The 16,363-nt window shown below is 36.7% G+C and overlaps 1 protein-coding gene across 3 annotated transcripts; it reads left to right on the forward strand.

Annotated features, from left to right (window-relative positions):
- Positions 1-10,718: 10,718 nt before the first annotated feature.
- Positions 10,719-14,681, forward strand: LOC110761620 (putative transcription factor GLK1). 3 transcript variants are annotated; one of them, XM_088251246.1, is made up of 6 exons: positions 10,719-11,818; positions 12,207-12,347; positions 12,789-13,244; positions 13,492-13,551; positions 13,749-13,871; positions 14,259-14,681. In XM_088251246.1, exons 1-6 carry the CDS (start codon positions 11,108-11,110, stop codon positions 14,406-14,408), a joined length of 1,641 nt encoding a protein of 546 aa, XP_088107372.1. In that variant the 5' UTR covers positions 10,719-11,107; the 3' UTR covers positions 14,409-14,681. The 3 variants fall into 3 exon arrangements, with proteins under 3 accessions (XP_088107372.1, XP_088107373.1, XP_088107371.1); XM_088251245.1 differs by having other exon boundaries at positions 10,727-11,818; positions 13,746-13,871; XM_088251247.1 differs by lacking the exon at positions 12,207-12,347 and having other exon boundaries at positions 10,720-11,818; positions 13,746-13,871.
- The last annotated feature ends 1,682 nt before the right edge of the window (positions 14,682-16,363 follow it).

Consider the following 16,363-nt stretch of genomic DNA (forward strand, 5'->3'; position numbering starts at 1 on the left):
TCAAATCCCTAATTGATTTAAATCTCCTAAAATCAGGAAAAATAATTCCTTTCCTAACAAGGATTATTTTTCTCCAAACCCTAGCCCTCCGAGGCTCTATGAATACAAGGCTATGCAAGACATGAGGTAAGCCATTCAAAAGCTCTCAAATTACTACAGAAATTCCCCTCCTTGCCGTCACCTCCCTTTCTTTCTCACACAAGGCTCCGGCCAACACACACGGCTCCGGCCACCCGGTTCTCTCCCCGCGAGAGCTCCGTACCCTTTTTAGCTATTGTTTCTCTACGAATCAATCAAACTAACTTAGGCATCGGAGGGCTTTGGTCAACAACCCTCGGGTGTGGTCCTCTTATTCCGATTGGTGTTGCAGGGAGAAAGAGTTCGAGGAAGGAGAAAGGGGAATCTATTGATCGAATATTCTAAGGAACGAAAATCACTCCCACAAGTATTATAACCTATTTAAGTCAAAATAAAATAATCAAGTCTCACACGTTGCAGTAATGGATAGTAACTCTAAGTTCTAACTGTGACACCCCGACCCTATTTTAATTGCCCATTTAATTATGAAATTACAATTTTGCCATCGGGAATAGGGTTATTTTGGTTACTTTTTAATCCAGGAAGATTTTGGGAAATGAATGGCACTAAAATGTAGATTGCGTCGATACGAGTTCGTTGACACATAATGGGCTTAAATCGGAGTTGTAACGAAGAAGTTACGATCAACGGAAGTGCAGTGGCACAACCATAAATATTTTGAAGTCCAGTTTTTAAAGACCAGATTTTTCTTCTCTCTCTCTCTCTCTCTCTCTCTCTCTCTCTCTCTCTCTCTCTCTTCTGTGCGTGACAACCCCCTTGGTTACTGTTCACCAATCGGGTTTTGGCCTCCAGCCGCCACCTTCGGCCACTCCGATCGATGGGGCCGGTATCAAAGCAACTAGTGCACCGCCCTCTTCCTATCCCACCCCATTCCCACCGCCATCCGTAGCCCAGGCCACCGGAAAATTGAAAAATACGGCTGGTGTTTACGTAAACTTTCTGATGCTCGTTCCGGCGATTCCGGCCACCAATTTCTTCGATCTAGGTATGCTTTTCCATCCCCTCAATGTGTTCTAGCTGATGGTTGAGTTGATTAGGATCGATTGTTGCATTTTGGAACTCGATTTATCGCTTAAAGTTTGGCTGGTTTTTGGCTCGTGTTTCTGGCAAGTTCCGGTCACTTTTTGGCTACGGTCCAAGAACAAAAGTTGCTCCACTCATTGTCATGATCATGTAGGTATAGGTCTTGACCAATGGTTTGGAGATTTTCCGATCATCGGAATTTACTCTAGGCACACACACGTGTGTGGCGGGCCATTCAGTCCTAAAATTATCTCCATGCTGTCCCGGGCATGAAGGTATGCTTGGACTTGAATTTGGTTATTGTTTTATGGTCGATCGGATTTACGCAAATTAGGCGTTATCCAGGTTTGATATGTTCGGACCGTTGGATCGATTTCATTTTCAAATATGTTGATCTAGATACCACTAGGATCTTGTAGGAATTCGCGGATCAAGAATCGAAGTCTCGAATGCTTCGATTCAATGATTCAATTATTCAAAGATTACGTAAAACAATGACCGTCCGATCGTGTGATCACAAGTGATCCAATCGCTCGATTTGGACCAAATGTGCAAGACGTGTTTAGTAAGCTTCGTTGAACAACCATAGTCCAAGGAATACACAAGTGGATATGAGAGCTATGTAATGAGATTGCATACATGGAGACTTCTCATCATTCCTAAATCCTAAATATGTTCCTGGTCATAGGAATATTGATTGGGCGTCAATATTCCGTAAAGACCAGTACACACAGTATCGTCTCTATATGTAGGAAATGGCAAGGTCTCAAGTCATTAAGTGTATAGACACATCGATATGTGTGTTGGTGCTTGTAGAAGAACAAGTACACTGAACGTGATCCAACACATAGCATGGAAGTCTTTACTCACATGTCAAACTGGAACTCATAAATTGCAATGGTGCAAACTAATCCTTAGACCTGAGGCATCATAGATGTTTTGTGACTATGTTGTTAATCTTTGAGGGCACTATATGGTCATGCTGAATTAGACATAGCTTAAAGATGCTCATCAAGATTCTCAATAGAGTCATGGAAGCAAATGAATGTACAACAAGAAATCTCTACTCTTAGTAAAGGAGAGAGAATACTCCAAGATATTATTGGTCAAATCTCTGCGCAAAGTAGTGGATTGGACTTGAAAGAAGAAGTCTTTAAATCTTACTAGGATAATCATGTAAAAGGAATGATTCACATTAGGATATTGACAATCGGATTCCATGATCTAATAATGTGAATAAGAAGTATTGAAATAAGAGAAGGATTCAATTGCACGGTCATTCCAATTTGAATAGGTTCTTTCACAACGTCTCATTTAGCTCGAATAACTGTGACTTGCTACTAAGGAGTTAAGTCAACCCACTACCTTGCTAAAGGGAACCTACGGATCTGCACACCCAAAAAATGTTATTAGGGGAAACACAAGTCAATGATTGATAATCAAATGTCAAAGTCAACGATCAAAAGTCAACATGTTGACTGGAGCAATTGACCAAAGTCAAATGGTTCGACCGGGTCAAATTGCGTAAGACTATAATTATAGTTTAATAGTTAAATTATAATTAAAAGATTAATTATGGAATTAATATTGACATATAGAAATATTGAATTGAGCTTTTAAATATGATTTAAAAGGACATGGACAAAATAACCCAAAAGGCTATTAGGCCCGAGGGATAAGTGGCATAAGATGACATGACCCGTGGATCAAATGGAGCCTCAATACCCACCCAAATTTGTGTTCTCCTATATAAGCTAAGTGTTGTAGAAAACCTTGCTAGGGTGTTTGGTTTCCTACTTTGGTTGATGAGTGATCATCTTTGTATCTCATCTTCTATAAACCAAAAATTGGTCCAATCAAGAAGTAGACTAGCATCCATGCTTCTTAATTGCCTTCTCTTCATCTCTAGGAGCATTTGGTGTGGTGAGGTAGAGGACTCCAATCTTGGAGCCTTAAGGTGAAGGAGTCAAAATCAAGAGAAAGAAAAAAAGCCTTTCCAACAAAAGTGTTCATTCTTGAGAAATCAAGAAAATGTCATCAAGGGTAAAGATCTATTCCCTTTTTCCCTTTTCTATTTGTGTTTAAAGAGACTAGGCTAAGATACTTGGTTTAAAATGAAAAAGGTTTAGCTCAACTAGTATAAACAAAATGAATCCGCCATTTAGAATGTTTTTGTTATATAGGTTGTGGTAAAGTCTATTTCCTAAACATTAGATGCATGTTTCCTTCATATTTATCATTATTTAATATTATTATTATTATTATTAAAGTATATGGATTGGGTGACATCGAGTTATTTATGAAAGTCTATTATTTTAATTGTGGAATATAGTATTTTATGGAAATTAAGTGTAAATAAGTTTTGATTACTATTTGAATTATTTTTGGGTCTTTATGGAATATATGCTTGAGAGTTTATTTTCTATATTATGAATAAATATTTGGGAAAAATGAATTAAGGAAGGAAATATTATTTATGTAAGTACCTTCCCTGGTCACCATACCCACACGTGGCATTGGATTTTCCAACGTGTGGGCTTCCTTGGTCACTAATTCTAGAATTGATGGATACTTGGAAAACTGTGGATATATTTTGGTTATGTCGGAACCCGGGCACCCTTGTCGGGGTGTTACTATCGACCCTTAGTGGGGTCGTCTGCGCATGTAGGACTTGTCACAGGCGCACGAGTATTGAGAATTCTGTTGTGCATGCTGGTGAGCCCAGTACCCCGGTTGGACGGCTCGTCCCTGGCCACATGGTTGTTGAGGATTCCTCCGTGTGGTTCAGCCAAACGATTCCCCTGTTGGATTGTTTTCCCCGGTACATGATGTGTACTATCATATGTACCTCCCCTTGGATACTAATACTTGGAAACAATGGACATGGATACTTGGATACATGGAAATGGATAGCTGGGTAGTTTGCGCGCATAGGATTTGTCATAAGCGCACGAGTATTGAGGATTCTGCTGTGCGTACTAGTTAGGCAGTCCCCCAGTTGGACAGCTCGTCCCTGGCCACATGGTTGTTGAGGATTCCTCCATGTGGTTCAGCCAAACGATACTCGGATTGGATTATTTTTCCCTGGTACATGATGATGGTGTGAGGTGTGTATTGTTATAAGTACATATATATATATATATATATATATATATATATATATATATATATATATATATATATATATATATATATACTAAATAGATATGTGGATTTGTTTTCGAGATGAGATTCTTGCACTTGTGCTTCGTGAGTAGTCTGCACTGGCATGAACGTTTGATTTGTGGTTTTGAAAGGGTTGTTCGGCAACATACACCTTGGATAAGGTATGGTTGTGGGAAAGAACTTATAAAAGTAAAGGAACTTGTAAGGTGCTTAGTCTGTGCCTTGTCGAATTTGATGTTGTAAACGAATCTAAATTAAATCGTTGGTAATACTTTAAATAATCGGATATTATCTGAATCGTGATTGTTGACTTAAGAACTACGTGTGGCTTGATCTCTCACAAAGGGGTACGTAGGTAGCCTGTGGTATAACCTAGGTGCAGTCGCAAAATAAACTGTTTGAGCTGTGTGTGTATTGTTCTAAGTGTGGAAATGAATTTTGGGAGAAGAAAAGTCTTCTCTAATTACTGTTATGTTAAGTGTTGCAAGTGCATGGATTTACAAATGAGTTCCAAAGCTAGAACGCTTTAGAAATGTTTGGTTATGAGGCCAGAGGCCCGTTTGTTTGTTGTATGTAACGTATTTTGTGCATGCTGAAGTTTGGTGATTATTAACTGCATTTTCAACATGTTGAAAATTTTATTAAAGTCCGTTTTTCAAGGGAGACTCTGCTAAAATTTCGGTAGAAGTCTCGACTCTCTTTTCTTTTGTTTTAAGGGGAGAGGATGTTTGAAACTAATAAGTGGGCCTGACATCGGTATGATGTCGGGAATATTACAGGATTCATTGCGGATTCCGAGAAATTCGGAACGGGTCTTGTCACTAACAATAACTTCTCAAAAAATAATTTGAGTTGCAAATGCCCTAGTTAATGGTTTTAACGAAACTATTGTACATGTGCCTCTCTGCATACGCCTTTTTGGTTTTATGAATAAAATTATCTTGTAAAAAAAACCTCTAAGTTGTAATAATCATAATAATAATAATAATAATAATAAAATGAAAAGCAACATAATAATATTATAAAATTATCCATTTCAAATTTGATGATCCTTGTGCAAAGGGTAAAATGACAAGGACACATATGGTGAAAGGGACGGCACCAGCAGCACTAAGAAAAGACAAGAATGACACGAGCCAGTAGATGGCGATGGATGTAATAGCCCTTACCAAGAATGATGTTATATTTTAATAAATTGTTGTGCACCATTCATTCTGTATTTCAGTTGAGTCAAGCTGACTAGGGACCATCTTCATTTTTCTTGGGATCCTCTACATGTAAGGCATCTTAATTAATAATGAAGAAAAAAAAATATAACATATGTGTCCCCTTCCTAAGTAAAATTTCAAATTACATGATGTGTCGCGCTCATATTTTTTATTTTTTATTTATAATTCAGTCAAAAAAATTACTAGTCACAAAGGGCCATTATAATAACGGAGAGATCTAACATCAAAATTAAGACAATCAGGTACGTCTCAACTAACAATCACATAGAATCGAAGAAACTCTAGCATAGGCATCTCAACTAAAATTATAAATTCAGAATAATCAAAGAGAGATAAAGCTTGAAAAAACCAAGTCATAACAATACAAATAAAACTCTCACAAAGGAGAGATGAAAAACTCTCACAAAAGATATGCAAAAAGTTCTCACAAAAGGAAATGTGAAAACTATACAAAGAACCCAAAGAGTCTTTGTGACTCATTCCAAAAATAAAGAAACCGAAAAAAGTCACGCCCATATGTTCAGATGTAACACTTTTCTTTTTTCTTTTTTCCTTCTAAAATTGTAGGAATTTGAAGAGGATTTCTGGATGTATGTTATAAAAGGTCCTTAACATATTTATTTATAATATTATAAATTGAGGAATAAATCTAATAAAAGAATTTGAGTGCGAAATTAAATATTGTTAACAATTTAAACTGCAAACCCCTTAGTTTTATCATTAACAATTTAAACTGCAAAACCATTAGTTTTAATGATAAAACTAAAAGAAGCAAATTTCCCAGCAAACCCCATGAACCAATGAACTCCTTGGGGCTTCAATACCCGTGATAATGATGCCCTTACCACCCCAACACAAGTTTCGAGTAGTGGCTGATACGTGTCTTCCAGTGCGTTGGCCCCCATCAGTCATGTATATGGGTATTTGCAACAAAATCTTATAGGATGGATAATGAAAATCATTACTGTTCGTTTTATTTTTCAGAAATCATTAATATTTTAACGTTTAATATATATATATATATATATATATATATATATATATATATATATATACTATTGAGGGATCCCTCAAATAAGCTTAGAGACATCTTTGTTGGGCCCATCACACATTAATTTTTTAATGATCCAAACTGTCTAAGTTTTAGATATTTACTCAAAAATCATATATGCAAAAAATCACTTCAATCCGAAACCATTTGACTACTCAATTAGATTATTGTTATTTTAGTATTTTCTGCAAGCATCGTATTCATCTATTTTGTTGCTAGTAATTAGATGCCTTAATGATTTTCAATTTTTCTGATTTTTTGCAAGGATGATCTATGAATAAACAATTGAAAAATAGACAGTTAAGATCGTTGAAAAACAATTCGTAGGGTAGCCTAAATATATATTGAGGGATCCCTCAAATAATTTTATTTGAGAGACACCCTTTAGGGTACCTTACAAAAAAAATTTCAACTATCCAAACCTTCTATTTTTCACATTTTCATTCAAAGATCATCCTTTCAAAAAATCATGCAAATTGAAAATCATTAAGGTGTCTAATTGAGACCGATAAAATCAATGAACCCGGTGCTTCAAGAAAGTACTTAAATTTCAATAATGTAATTGAGTGGTCAAATGATATCGGATTCAAGTGATTTTGTAGGGATGATCTTTGAATGAATATCTACAAAATAAATGTTTAGATTAGTGAAATACTATGCGGAGTGGGCCCTACAAGGGTGTCCTTCAAATAAACTTATTTAAGGAATCCATCAATTGAAGCTCTTATATATATATATAAACATCTTTGTAGGAACATGGAATTTTGGCAACCAATCTGAAGGTGACATGTGGAAGAAGGAATATTTCTTAGGTAAAATAATTGTGCTAATTAAATCTCATTTAATTAGCCAATTATCCTTATTTAAGATAGGGAATATATCTCGCTAAATCAATGATTCGATGTCCACCAAATCTCCTTGATTTTATCATGTCATCTCATTTATGGAAAATAATAACTCCCATTAATAAGGAATTATTCTCTACAAACCTTACCAAAGATGGAGATTGTATATAAAGATAACATCACACCACACATGAGGTAATTCTGAAAGCCTAGCAAAATACCCCAAAAGCTCACGCCTCTCACCTCTCTCTCCCTCTCGGCACCACGCTGCCTCCCGGGCATCCGAGCCTCCTCCTCTCCTCGGAGAGGAAAACTCCATCCTTTCAGTTAAAATCTACATCTCCTTGAGACCATTTTACTCACTTGGGCTTCGAAGGGCCCTTGGCCAACACCACACTAGTGTTCTCCGATTGACCACCATTATTTTGGACGGATCGAGGAATAAGACGATCGCGAGAAGAGAAGATCATTTGCGAATATTCTCCCTAGAGGAAATTTGCACAAACAATCTTTGCATAAAAACCTTTTTTTAATCTTTTAGAATAAACATTTTTTTTTTCATTCTAAATATATATATTCAAAGTAGTTAATAAAAAAATATATGGTAAATAAATTTTGTGACATATTATAGAATTCTCACAATTTTCGGGGTCAACAATATGGTGGGTGGTAATAGTATTTCTCAATTAGTAGAAACCATCTTCATTAGGTGTGTGTGCGCAGTTGCCTTTTTGTTTTTTTGTTTTTTTGTTTTTTTGTTTTTTTGTTTAGTTAACAACATTTGGATTTCTTCAATTCCAAGCAGTGGCTATCCTAAGGTTTTGGAGGCCCTAGGCGAACTACCAAAATATGGCCTTTAGTCACCCCAGCATTAGTCACCAAATATCACCACGATTGGTGCCACTTTTTTTTTTTTTTTTTTGTAATGTAACATACATATGTATATATAGAGGTTTATAAAAATTAGGGGCCCTAGACAACCGCATTGCCAGCCTATGCTCAGGGCCTCCCCTAATTCCCATACTGTGTGGCAACCACATTTCTTCATGTGAAGGGTTAATCAGGCTGGCTCAATGAACTTTCAAGAATGACATTCGTATATTTAATTTAAGGACATGCGAATGAAACTCTTCATGTTTAATTCTAGGAGAGGGAAATGGAACATTGTCATTCACGTATTATAATGTTGGGAATAAGGACAAGCAAATGTCAATATTAAGAAGAAAAAAGCTTGGCTACTTAAAATTGAGGAGAAGCTACTCTTCGCAACTAATATGGTTTCGACACGTGTTAAATTTTTTTAATAATTTTTTTTTTTTTTGTTGAAACTTTGTCAATGTTGCTGGAATTTGAAAAGTGTCAAAACCCCATTGGTTTTAAGGACGAGCTCCTCCTTAATTTTAAGGAGCCAAACCTTGCTCTATTAAAAATTGAGATGTGTTCAACTTTTCTATAATGCGGTTGCATTGTTGTTAAAAAAATTATTAATACTTTCAATGGTCAAAAGTGGTGTTTGAAATTTAGCACATAGGTAAGTCCAAAATATTTCATTAAATACTTTCTCAAGGGGAGCCAAGGGTAAGAACTTGCTCCGATATGGGAAGTGTGAGAATGTGAAGGTAAAAAGTTCCACATTGGAAAGTTAGAAAATTTTGCAGTGGCTTATAAGGAGTTGACCTACTCCCTCCATTGCCAGTTGGTTTTGGGGTGGACCCTCAACATCCTTCATAGTATCAAAGCGGTTGCCCATGTGTGAAAGCCCAACGGCCGCACGTGCTCCACATCACCCAATATGTGTTTGTCCACGTGTTGCAAATTCGCCACATGTGCAGGAGCATGTGAGAATGTGAAGGTAAAAAGTCCCACACTAGAAAGTTAGAAAACCTTACAATGGCTTATAAGGAGGGTTGAGCTACTCCACCCTATTACAAAATTGATTTTAGGGTGGAACCTCAACTTTCTTGAGGAAGTTCATGCCCATATGTCAAGTATTAAATTCGCAAATATGTTCCCTATACTATCCAAATATGTTCCCTAAATCCTCATACCAATTTCCCTAGCTTTTAAATCTTGAACCAAATCAGTTATCAATGGCAAGGCTTCTTATAGTAAGGATGTCCATGTTTTCCTTTTTAGACATAAACAATGATCATAATTGTACAAATTTTAGTTTCTCTTTACTTATTATCCATGCAAAAAAACAAAAAAAAGCTAAATAATAATTGTATATCTATTTTCATTTCAATTTTATCTATTGGAAAATTTTCAAATTTTTTATTATTATTATTGAAAATTCAAATTGAAAAGGTTTGATTATCTAAGTTTGAAATAATGCATTTTTTTAAGTGAGCTTACCTTATCCGATAAAGCCATATACTTTGAACAATGACTCTAACATCTATCAATAAGTAAGTCCCACACATGTAGTAACTTTTGACACTTGCATATTCAAACTAGACTAATGTTAGAAATTGTTATGGTGTCTCATTGAGTCCATAACTAAGAAAGTTCAGCACAATCATGGTTCGCTAGGTCCTCATGATTTAGAGTGCTACAATTGTTAGGATGTGGTTGTTGTATTCTAGGACACAAGTGTCGATCGATCAACCATAGGCCTTAAACGGTCTTAAGAACAAAATGTCAAGCTTTTGCCTCGATCATTTTTCAGGTTTTTCTAACTCATATTAGGTTAATTTAACATATATATACTTATGAGTAGTGGATTTGAGCATGGAATTGCATGATTATTTCTAAATTTTCTATGTGATCACATAGTTAAAAGACCCTACTTTGTCCAAAAAAAATCGTATAGATTGCAGTCACATTTGTGTTGAGGAAGTCCAAAGAAAATTAAAACTAGCATACCTCAACTGACTTCCAAATGATCTTTATTACACGGTTGGAGAAAAAGAAGAAAAAAGGGAGCATGATAGATAATTATCTGCCATAAAAGTACAGAGGTGAATCGGGTTCGTCATCCACATGACTGCTACTAAATCGATCATTTTCTTTTACACTGTACAAACGGATGTACATGAGCTGACACTATATCAATCCAATTCCAATTCTAGCCCAACGGTCCTACCCAGCTGACACCAATTTGGAGTTTCTCTCTCACCTCCTTTTTAGCTTCAAAAAAAGGCTTTTAATTTTGCAAAAAAGAAATAAAATAAAGCTCACGAGAGCCAGCTTGACAGATTTTCAAAAATCTTCAAAAAAAGGGTATCCACAAACCAAGTATAAACAGGAGAAAGAAAAAAATTGTACGTAGCAATCTCACATAAAACAAAAATATAAAAACAAATCTAAGAGAGAGATCTCAACCCAAGTTGTGGTTGAGATCCATCTGACCTCTATTCACTCTCTCCACTACGCTGCAAAAAAGAAAACAAAACCATCATCTCCAGCCCCATTATACAACTTTGTTTGTCTCCTCTCTCTCTCTTCATTTCATCTCTCCTAATTAGTTCCCAGAAAAAAAAAAGAGGAAAAAACCAGAGAGTATAGTTTCTGATCGAGCAGTACTAATTATTACCAGTCCACTTGAAACTAATTTTCATGGAATAAACTTATATCTTTTGCGCAGACTAGCTTGTAAGCTAGGAGCCGTTTAATTTTCAATATCAGATTATACATATTATATATAAATATATGTATATATAATATATATCTGGAGATTTTGAAAGGGTTGCTTGATGCTTATTTTATCACCTTTGAGGGATGGCCATCATCAGCTCAAGGAGGAGAAGCAGTTAGGTGGCGGCGGTAGAGATGAGGGTGAGGTGGAGGGTTTTGATTTCAATGGAGGGAATAGCGTGGGGTCGGCGGGGCTGGACTTCCCAGACTTTTCGGGGGGAATGGGGAACCTGCTCGACAGCATCGACTTCGATGACCTCTTCATCGGCATCCATGACGGCGACGTGCTCCCCGATTTGGAGATGGACTCCGAAATTCTTGACTTTTCGGCTCACCGAGACCATGGTGACGAATATTATCATAATAACGCAAAGACGACTTTGTCCAAAGTGGAAGACCAGGAGGAGGAGGAGGAGGAGGAGGAGGAGGGTAAGGACCTTGACCTTGTCAGAGCAGCAGCGGATAGTTTAACAACTGCTACTACTACGAGAAATAATCAGAACTACTCGAGCTCCAGTAATACTAGTACTACTACTACTTCTGCCACTCAAGATCAGGATCGAGATGGAGGACACGAAGAAATTGGGAGTAAAGGAGACTCTAATAGTAATATTAATAATAATATTAGTCAAATTAGGGCATCTCAGCATGAACAAAATCAGCTGCTCAATCAATCGTCGAGTCCCAAAGAATCAGCTGATCAGAAATTGGCTCGAAAGTCATCATCCACAGCGCAATCCAAGAATTCTCATGGGAAGCGAAAAGTTAAGGTAATCTTAATTACTACCAAATACATTTATTTATTATTATGAAGCTGGCTCGTGCTATGGATAGAAAGTACTCTCTCTCTCTCTCTCACATGGGGTCTTTACAAACTTGATGAACTGCAAAGGATTCACGGGAATCATGCAGAAGAGGCGCAGAGAGTGACTGGAATTCATTTGTTAATAATATTAATTATCAAGTTTATGAAGTGCAATAATTGAGAGAGAGAGAGAGATAAAGGTTTTTTTTTTTTTTGTTATGATGAGTATACTTTTCTCTTTCTTTTGAATTATTTGGTAACTTTTACTATTATTATTATTATTTGGTTCTGAGGGATTATTTTAAAGGGGAGTAAGAGTACGTTGTGTTTTGGTGTTGTTGAATTGTGTGTAGGTGGATTGGACACCAGAACTGCACAGGAGGTTCGTGCAAGCAGTAGAGCAGCTAGGGGTGGATAAGGCAGTGCCTTCTAGGATTTTAGAGCTTATGGGAATAGATTGTCTCACTCGCCACAATATTGCTAGCCACCTTCAAGTACAATTTTTATTCCTACCTCTTACTCTAGCTAGTTTTCATCTATATATATATGCAGCTAGCTTGTTTAATTTAATTATTTTCAAATAATTATGGATGACCCATTTAACACACATCATCGATGCAGCTAGCTTGTTTGCTGGCTTCCTAAAATGTCAGTAGATCTGCAAGTTTTTGTTTTTGTTGGTTTTTGGGTGTTTCATTCAGTTTAGAGAAAAGGGTTTAATTTTTCTCCCCAAGATTGGTCCAAAAACAAGTATGGAAAAAGGGTTTTCTTCAAAGAGAAAAAAAATCTATTTAGGACTAATATATAAGTTTGTTTCTTTCACAATTTTGGAATTTGCTTTATAGTTATTTTCCAATTAAATAAACTAGAATATTAAGATGGATGAAGAAGATAGAAGAAGAATTAATAATTTAATTTTAAATATTAATGTGCAGAAATATCGATCCCATAGGAAACATTTGCTAGCCCGTGAGGCAGAGGCAGCAAGCTGGACCCAGAGACGACAAATATATGGGGCAGCAGCTGTCAGCGGAGGAGGAGGAGGAGGAGGAGGAGGAGGAGGAGGCAAGAGTAGTAGAAGTGATGTCATGATGATGAACAGCCCTAATTGGCTCAATGCACCCACCATGGGTTTCCCTCCCATACCTAGCCCTACACCACCACCCATGCACCACCACCACCACCACCACCACCAGATGATCAGACCTTTACATGTGTGGGGCCACCCCTCCATGGACCAATCTATGATGCACATGTGGCCAAAGCATCTTCCCCATAATTTCCCATCTCCAATACCACCTCCTCTTCCACCTGCACATGCATGGCCTCCTCCTCCTCCTCCACCTTCGGATGCTTCGTATTGGCACCACCCTCCCCCACACCACCAGCGTGTAACTCTCTCTCTCTCTCTCTCTCTCTCTCTCTCTCTCAATTGAAATTCCATTGTCCTCTTCAGATAAGATGGTTTTTGAAATAAATTATGGTGTTAGATTAAATTCTGATTTTGGTATATATATTTTGTGTCAGCTAAAATAAAATACCAAAATCAAAATAATAATCTAATTATCAAGTTTAACGAAAAAACCATCTATGAAAATAAAAAATGATTAATTAAATATATTGTTGATTTTGGTGTAGGTTCCAAATGCACTAACTCCAGGAACACCATGCTTTCCAAGGCAGCTAGCTACTACGACGGTAACAAATCATTCCTTACTGTTTTGGAGGTTCTAGTTAGCCTGAGTGTTTTCTGTTGGTACAATTAATACACTTTTGGAGCAGCATATATATTATTTATTGGCGTCTTTTATATATGCATGTGATTATATTTGTAAATGGAATATTATTTTGGCTTATATAAAACACTTTTGGTTGAATTTTATTTCATGCAGCAGCAGAGATTTCCCACTCCACCCATCCCAGGCATTCCACCGCATGCCGTGTACAAAGTAGACCCAGGCATCGCTGTCCCCTCTCCACAATCTGGGCCCCACCCTCTCGTCGATGATTTTCACCCGGTCAGTATCTCTATGGCTTTTTGTCCTTTTCGACTTAGTGATTTTTATTCTCATATATGAATATAATTTACAAGAATCTTGTAGGGGGGATTTCATGATTGAATCGGAAACCAAAAAAAAAAAACAATTGTGATTGCATGCCTTGCGTTATTTCTGGGCTTTAGGATTCAAGTACGAAAGTCTAAACCCTAAACTCTTGATTACCCAAAAGCCTAAACTCTTATAAATTTCGAAGTCACGGCCCACTTGCTTCGTATCTAAACTTCAAAAGAAAAAAAGAAAATATCCGATCTAGTATACATAAGGAGGGATATATTCAAACTCGGGACTTAGAGTAGTATGAACAACTTATGACAGTACTGATTTGGTTATATATTCATGTAACAGTCAAACGAGAGCATAGATGCAGCTATTGGAGACGTTTTGTCGAAGCCATGGCTGCCTCTTCCTCTTGGCCTAAGGCCTCCGGCTACTGATAGCGTCATGGTGGAGCTACAACGGCAGGGAATTCCAAAGATACCGCCCTCCTGTGCTTGAACCAGATCTTCTACATTTCTCAAACATGTATGTTGTTTGATGATGTGTTCAAGACAGAAGGGTTCAGCCCAAAATTAATCTGACGACATGTCCTTCCGCGTAGATGTGCACATTGACCGGAACATCTGCAAGTTTTTCTTTTTCTTTCTTGCCCATCATTTTTCTAGGCCTTGCATAAATTAATTGAGTACGTACTTCTACTTTATCTATGTACAAGAACACTGTCTTATATTAATTAGCATATGTGTGATAATAAAGCCAATAATTTTTGTAGTGTGGTTGTTCTAGATTGTGATAACCATGCTGATCTTGAAGAAAGAAGGCTACGCAAAAGCAGAAGAAGCTTAGAGAAAAAGAAACTTCTAGATATATTATCTGATTCTTAGACTACTCTGAATGAATTGCAGTAGAAAAGAAGCTTAATATTAATACTAAGCATCACAACAGATTACAGCTAATATGCACGTGGCTAAGCTAATATGGGTGGTGGTTGCTGGGAAAGAGAGATATGATGGGGTTTTATTTTTATTTTTATTTTTCTTATTTTTAGTTAGTTTTTTAATATTTTAATCAATATAAAATTTAAAAAAAGCGAAGATGTGGGCCCCATAGTGCCATGTAGGCAACTAACAGTGAGATCTACAAAAACCCTAACGGCAAAACCACATTGTAACCAAATTTAAAAGACTAGGGTGTCTAATTGTAAAAAAAAAAAAAAATAGGGGCTAATATGTCTTAAGGGTGTAGACACAGGGTGCTAAATTGTAATTAACCCTTAAATGTATTTGAGAAATACCCAACACAAAGTTTTCCCTTCAACCTTTACTTTGCCTTGCCTTTGCCTTTGCCTTAACCTTATTTTTTAGGGTTTCCTCATGTGTTTCCGTTGCGGTCTTTGCGTTGGTTTGTCTATTTTTTTAACTTGTGGTTTACGAAAAGACCTTATTTGTTGTTGGTTTGAATTTTGCCCAGCCATCCCTACATGACTAGTGTTAATGGTGTCCCTTCTCCCATCACTAGTGAAGGCTCTAACGACACTTCGATAAGGAAAATTTGGAAAGTGAGATTATTGGTTTTTCGTTTGTTAATTTGGAAGACAAGCTTGCAGATATCCTGATCAAGGCGAGTATAGTGTTCTATGTCTCGCTTGACAAGTTGAGCATGCGAAACATCTTTACGCCAACTTGAGGGGGAGTGCGGCGAGTCATTATTTAGTTAAGATTTTGATATAGAAGTACAAAGATATGTTAATCCCTATTGTAATTGAGATTTATTTCCTCTTTTTTTTCCCTCTTTTAGGGGTTAACATATCTTTGTACTTCTATATCAATACCTCCATATTGGAGAAGAATGCATATATGAAAATTCCCATATACTTTGTTTGGCAAGGTTAATACTATAGCTGCCAACATGGGTTGGCTTAGTTGGTAAGGTCCCTGCACTGTGTGATGCCCCACCAGTGTTCAAGTCCCGTTGCCATCAGTTCCATGTTTGGTGGGTAATCTATAAAATTCCTCTGTAAATCCATACAAGTTTGCTGGGCATAGGGGCCTTTGCCTAAGTCCTTCTGGGTAAAGGTTTGGGGTTTGCTTTGGCCCTGGGTATGGAGGTAGCATCTCCCTCCCCTAAACTTTTGTTAAAAAAATAAATAAATAAAATAAAATAAAAGGTTAATACTATAGCTGAACTCACAACATAACAGAATTTGGGGGTCCTTATAAGGAGTCATTTGTCCTTGTAGACAAATCACAATTTGACATGTGCAAACTACTTTTTTCTCCGGATAATTTTAATGAGTTATTTTTACATATATATAAATTTATGATTTGTGTATAAGAAAAAATGGCTCCTAAGAAGCCTGTATTTTTTTTTTTTTTGGGTGAAATGATTTTTTTATTTATTACTTCCATGACCATAGGAAAGGAAATAAAAAAGAGAGAGTACAAAATCACTAT

This window comes from Prunus avium, chromosome 3, assembly GCF_965620075.1.
Source record: "Prunus avium chromosome 3, drPruAviu1.hap1.1, whole genome shotgun sequence".
NCBI classification, from domain to species: Eukaryota; Viridiplantae; Streptophyta; class Magnoliopsida; order Rosales; family Rosaceae; genus Prunus; species Prunus avium.

Excerpts from the sequence above, each read along its gene's own strand:
- LOC110761620 (XM_088251245.1), top strand. The coding sequence starts at position 11,108 with ATGCTTATTTTATCACCTTTGAGGGATGGCCATCATCAGCTCAAGGAG. Across the intron at positions 13,552-13,745 it reads GGCAGCTAGCTACTACGACG|CAGCAGAGATTTCCCACTCC; the intron begins GTAACAAATCAT and ends TATTTCATGCAG. Across the intron at positions 13,872-14,258 it reads TCGTCGATGATTTTCACCCG|TCAAACGAGAGCATAGATGC; the intron begins GTCAGTATCTCT and ends TTCATGTAACAG.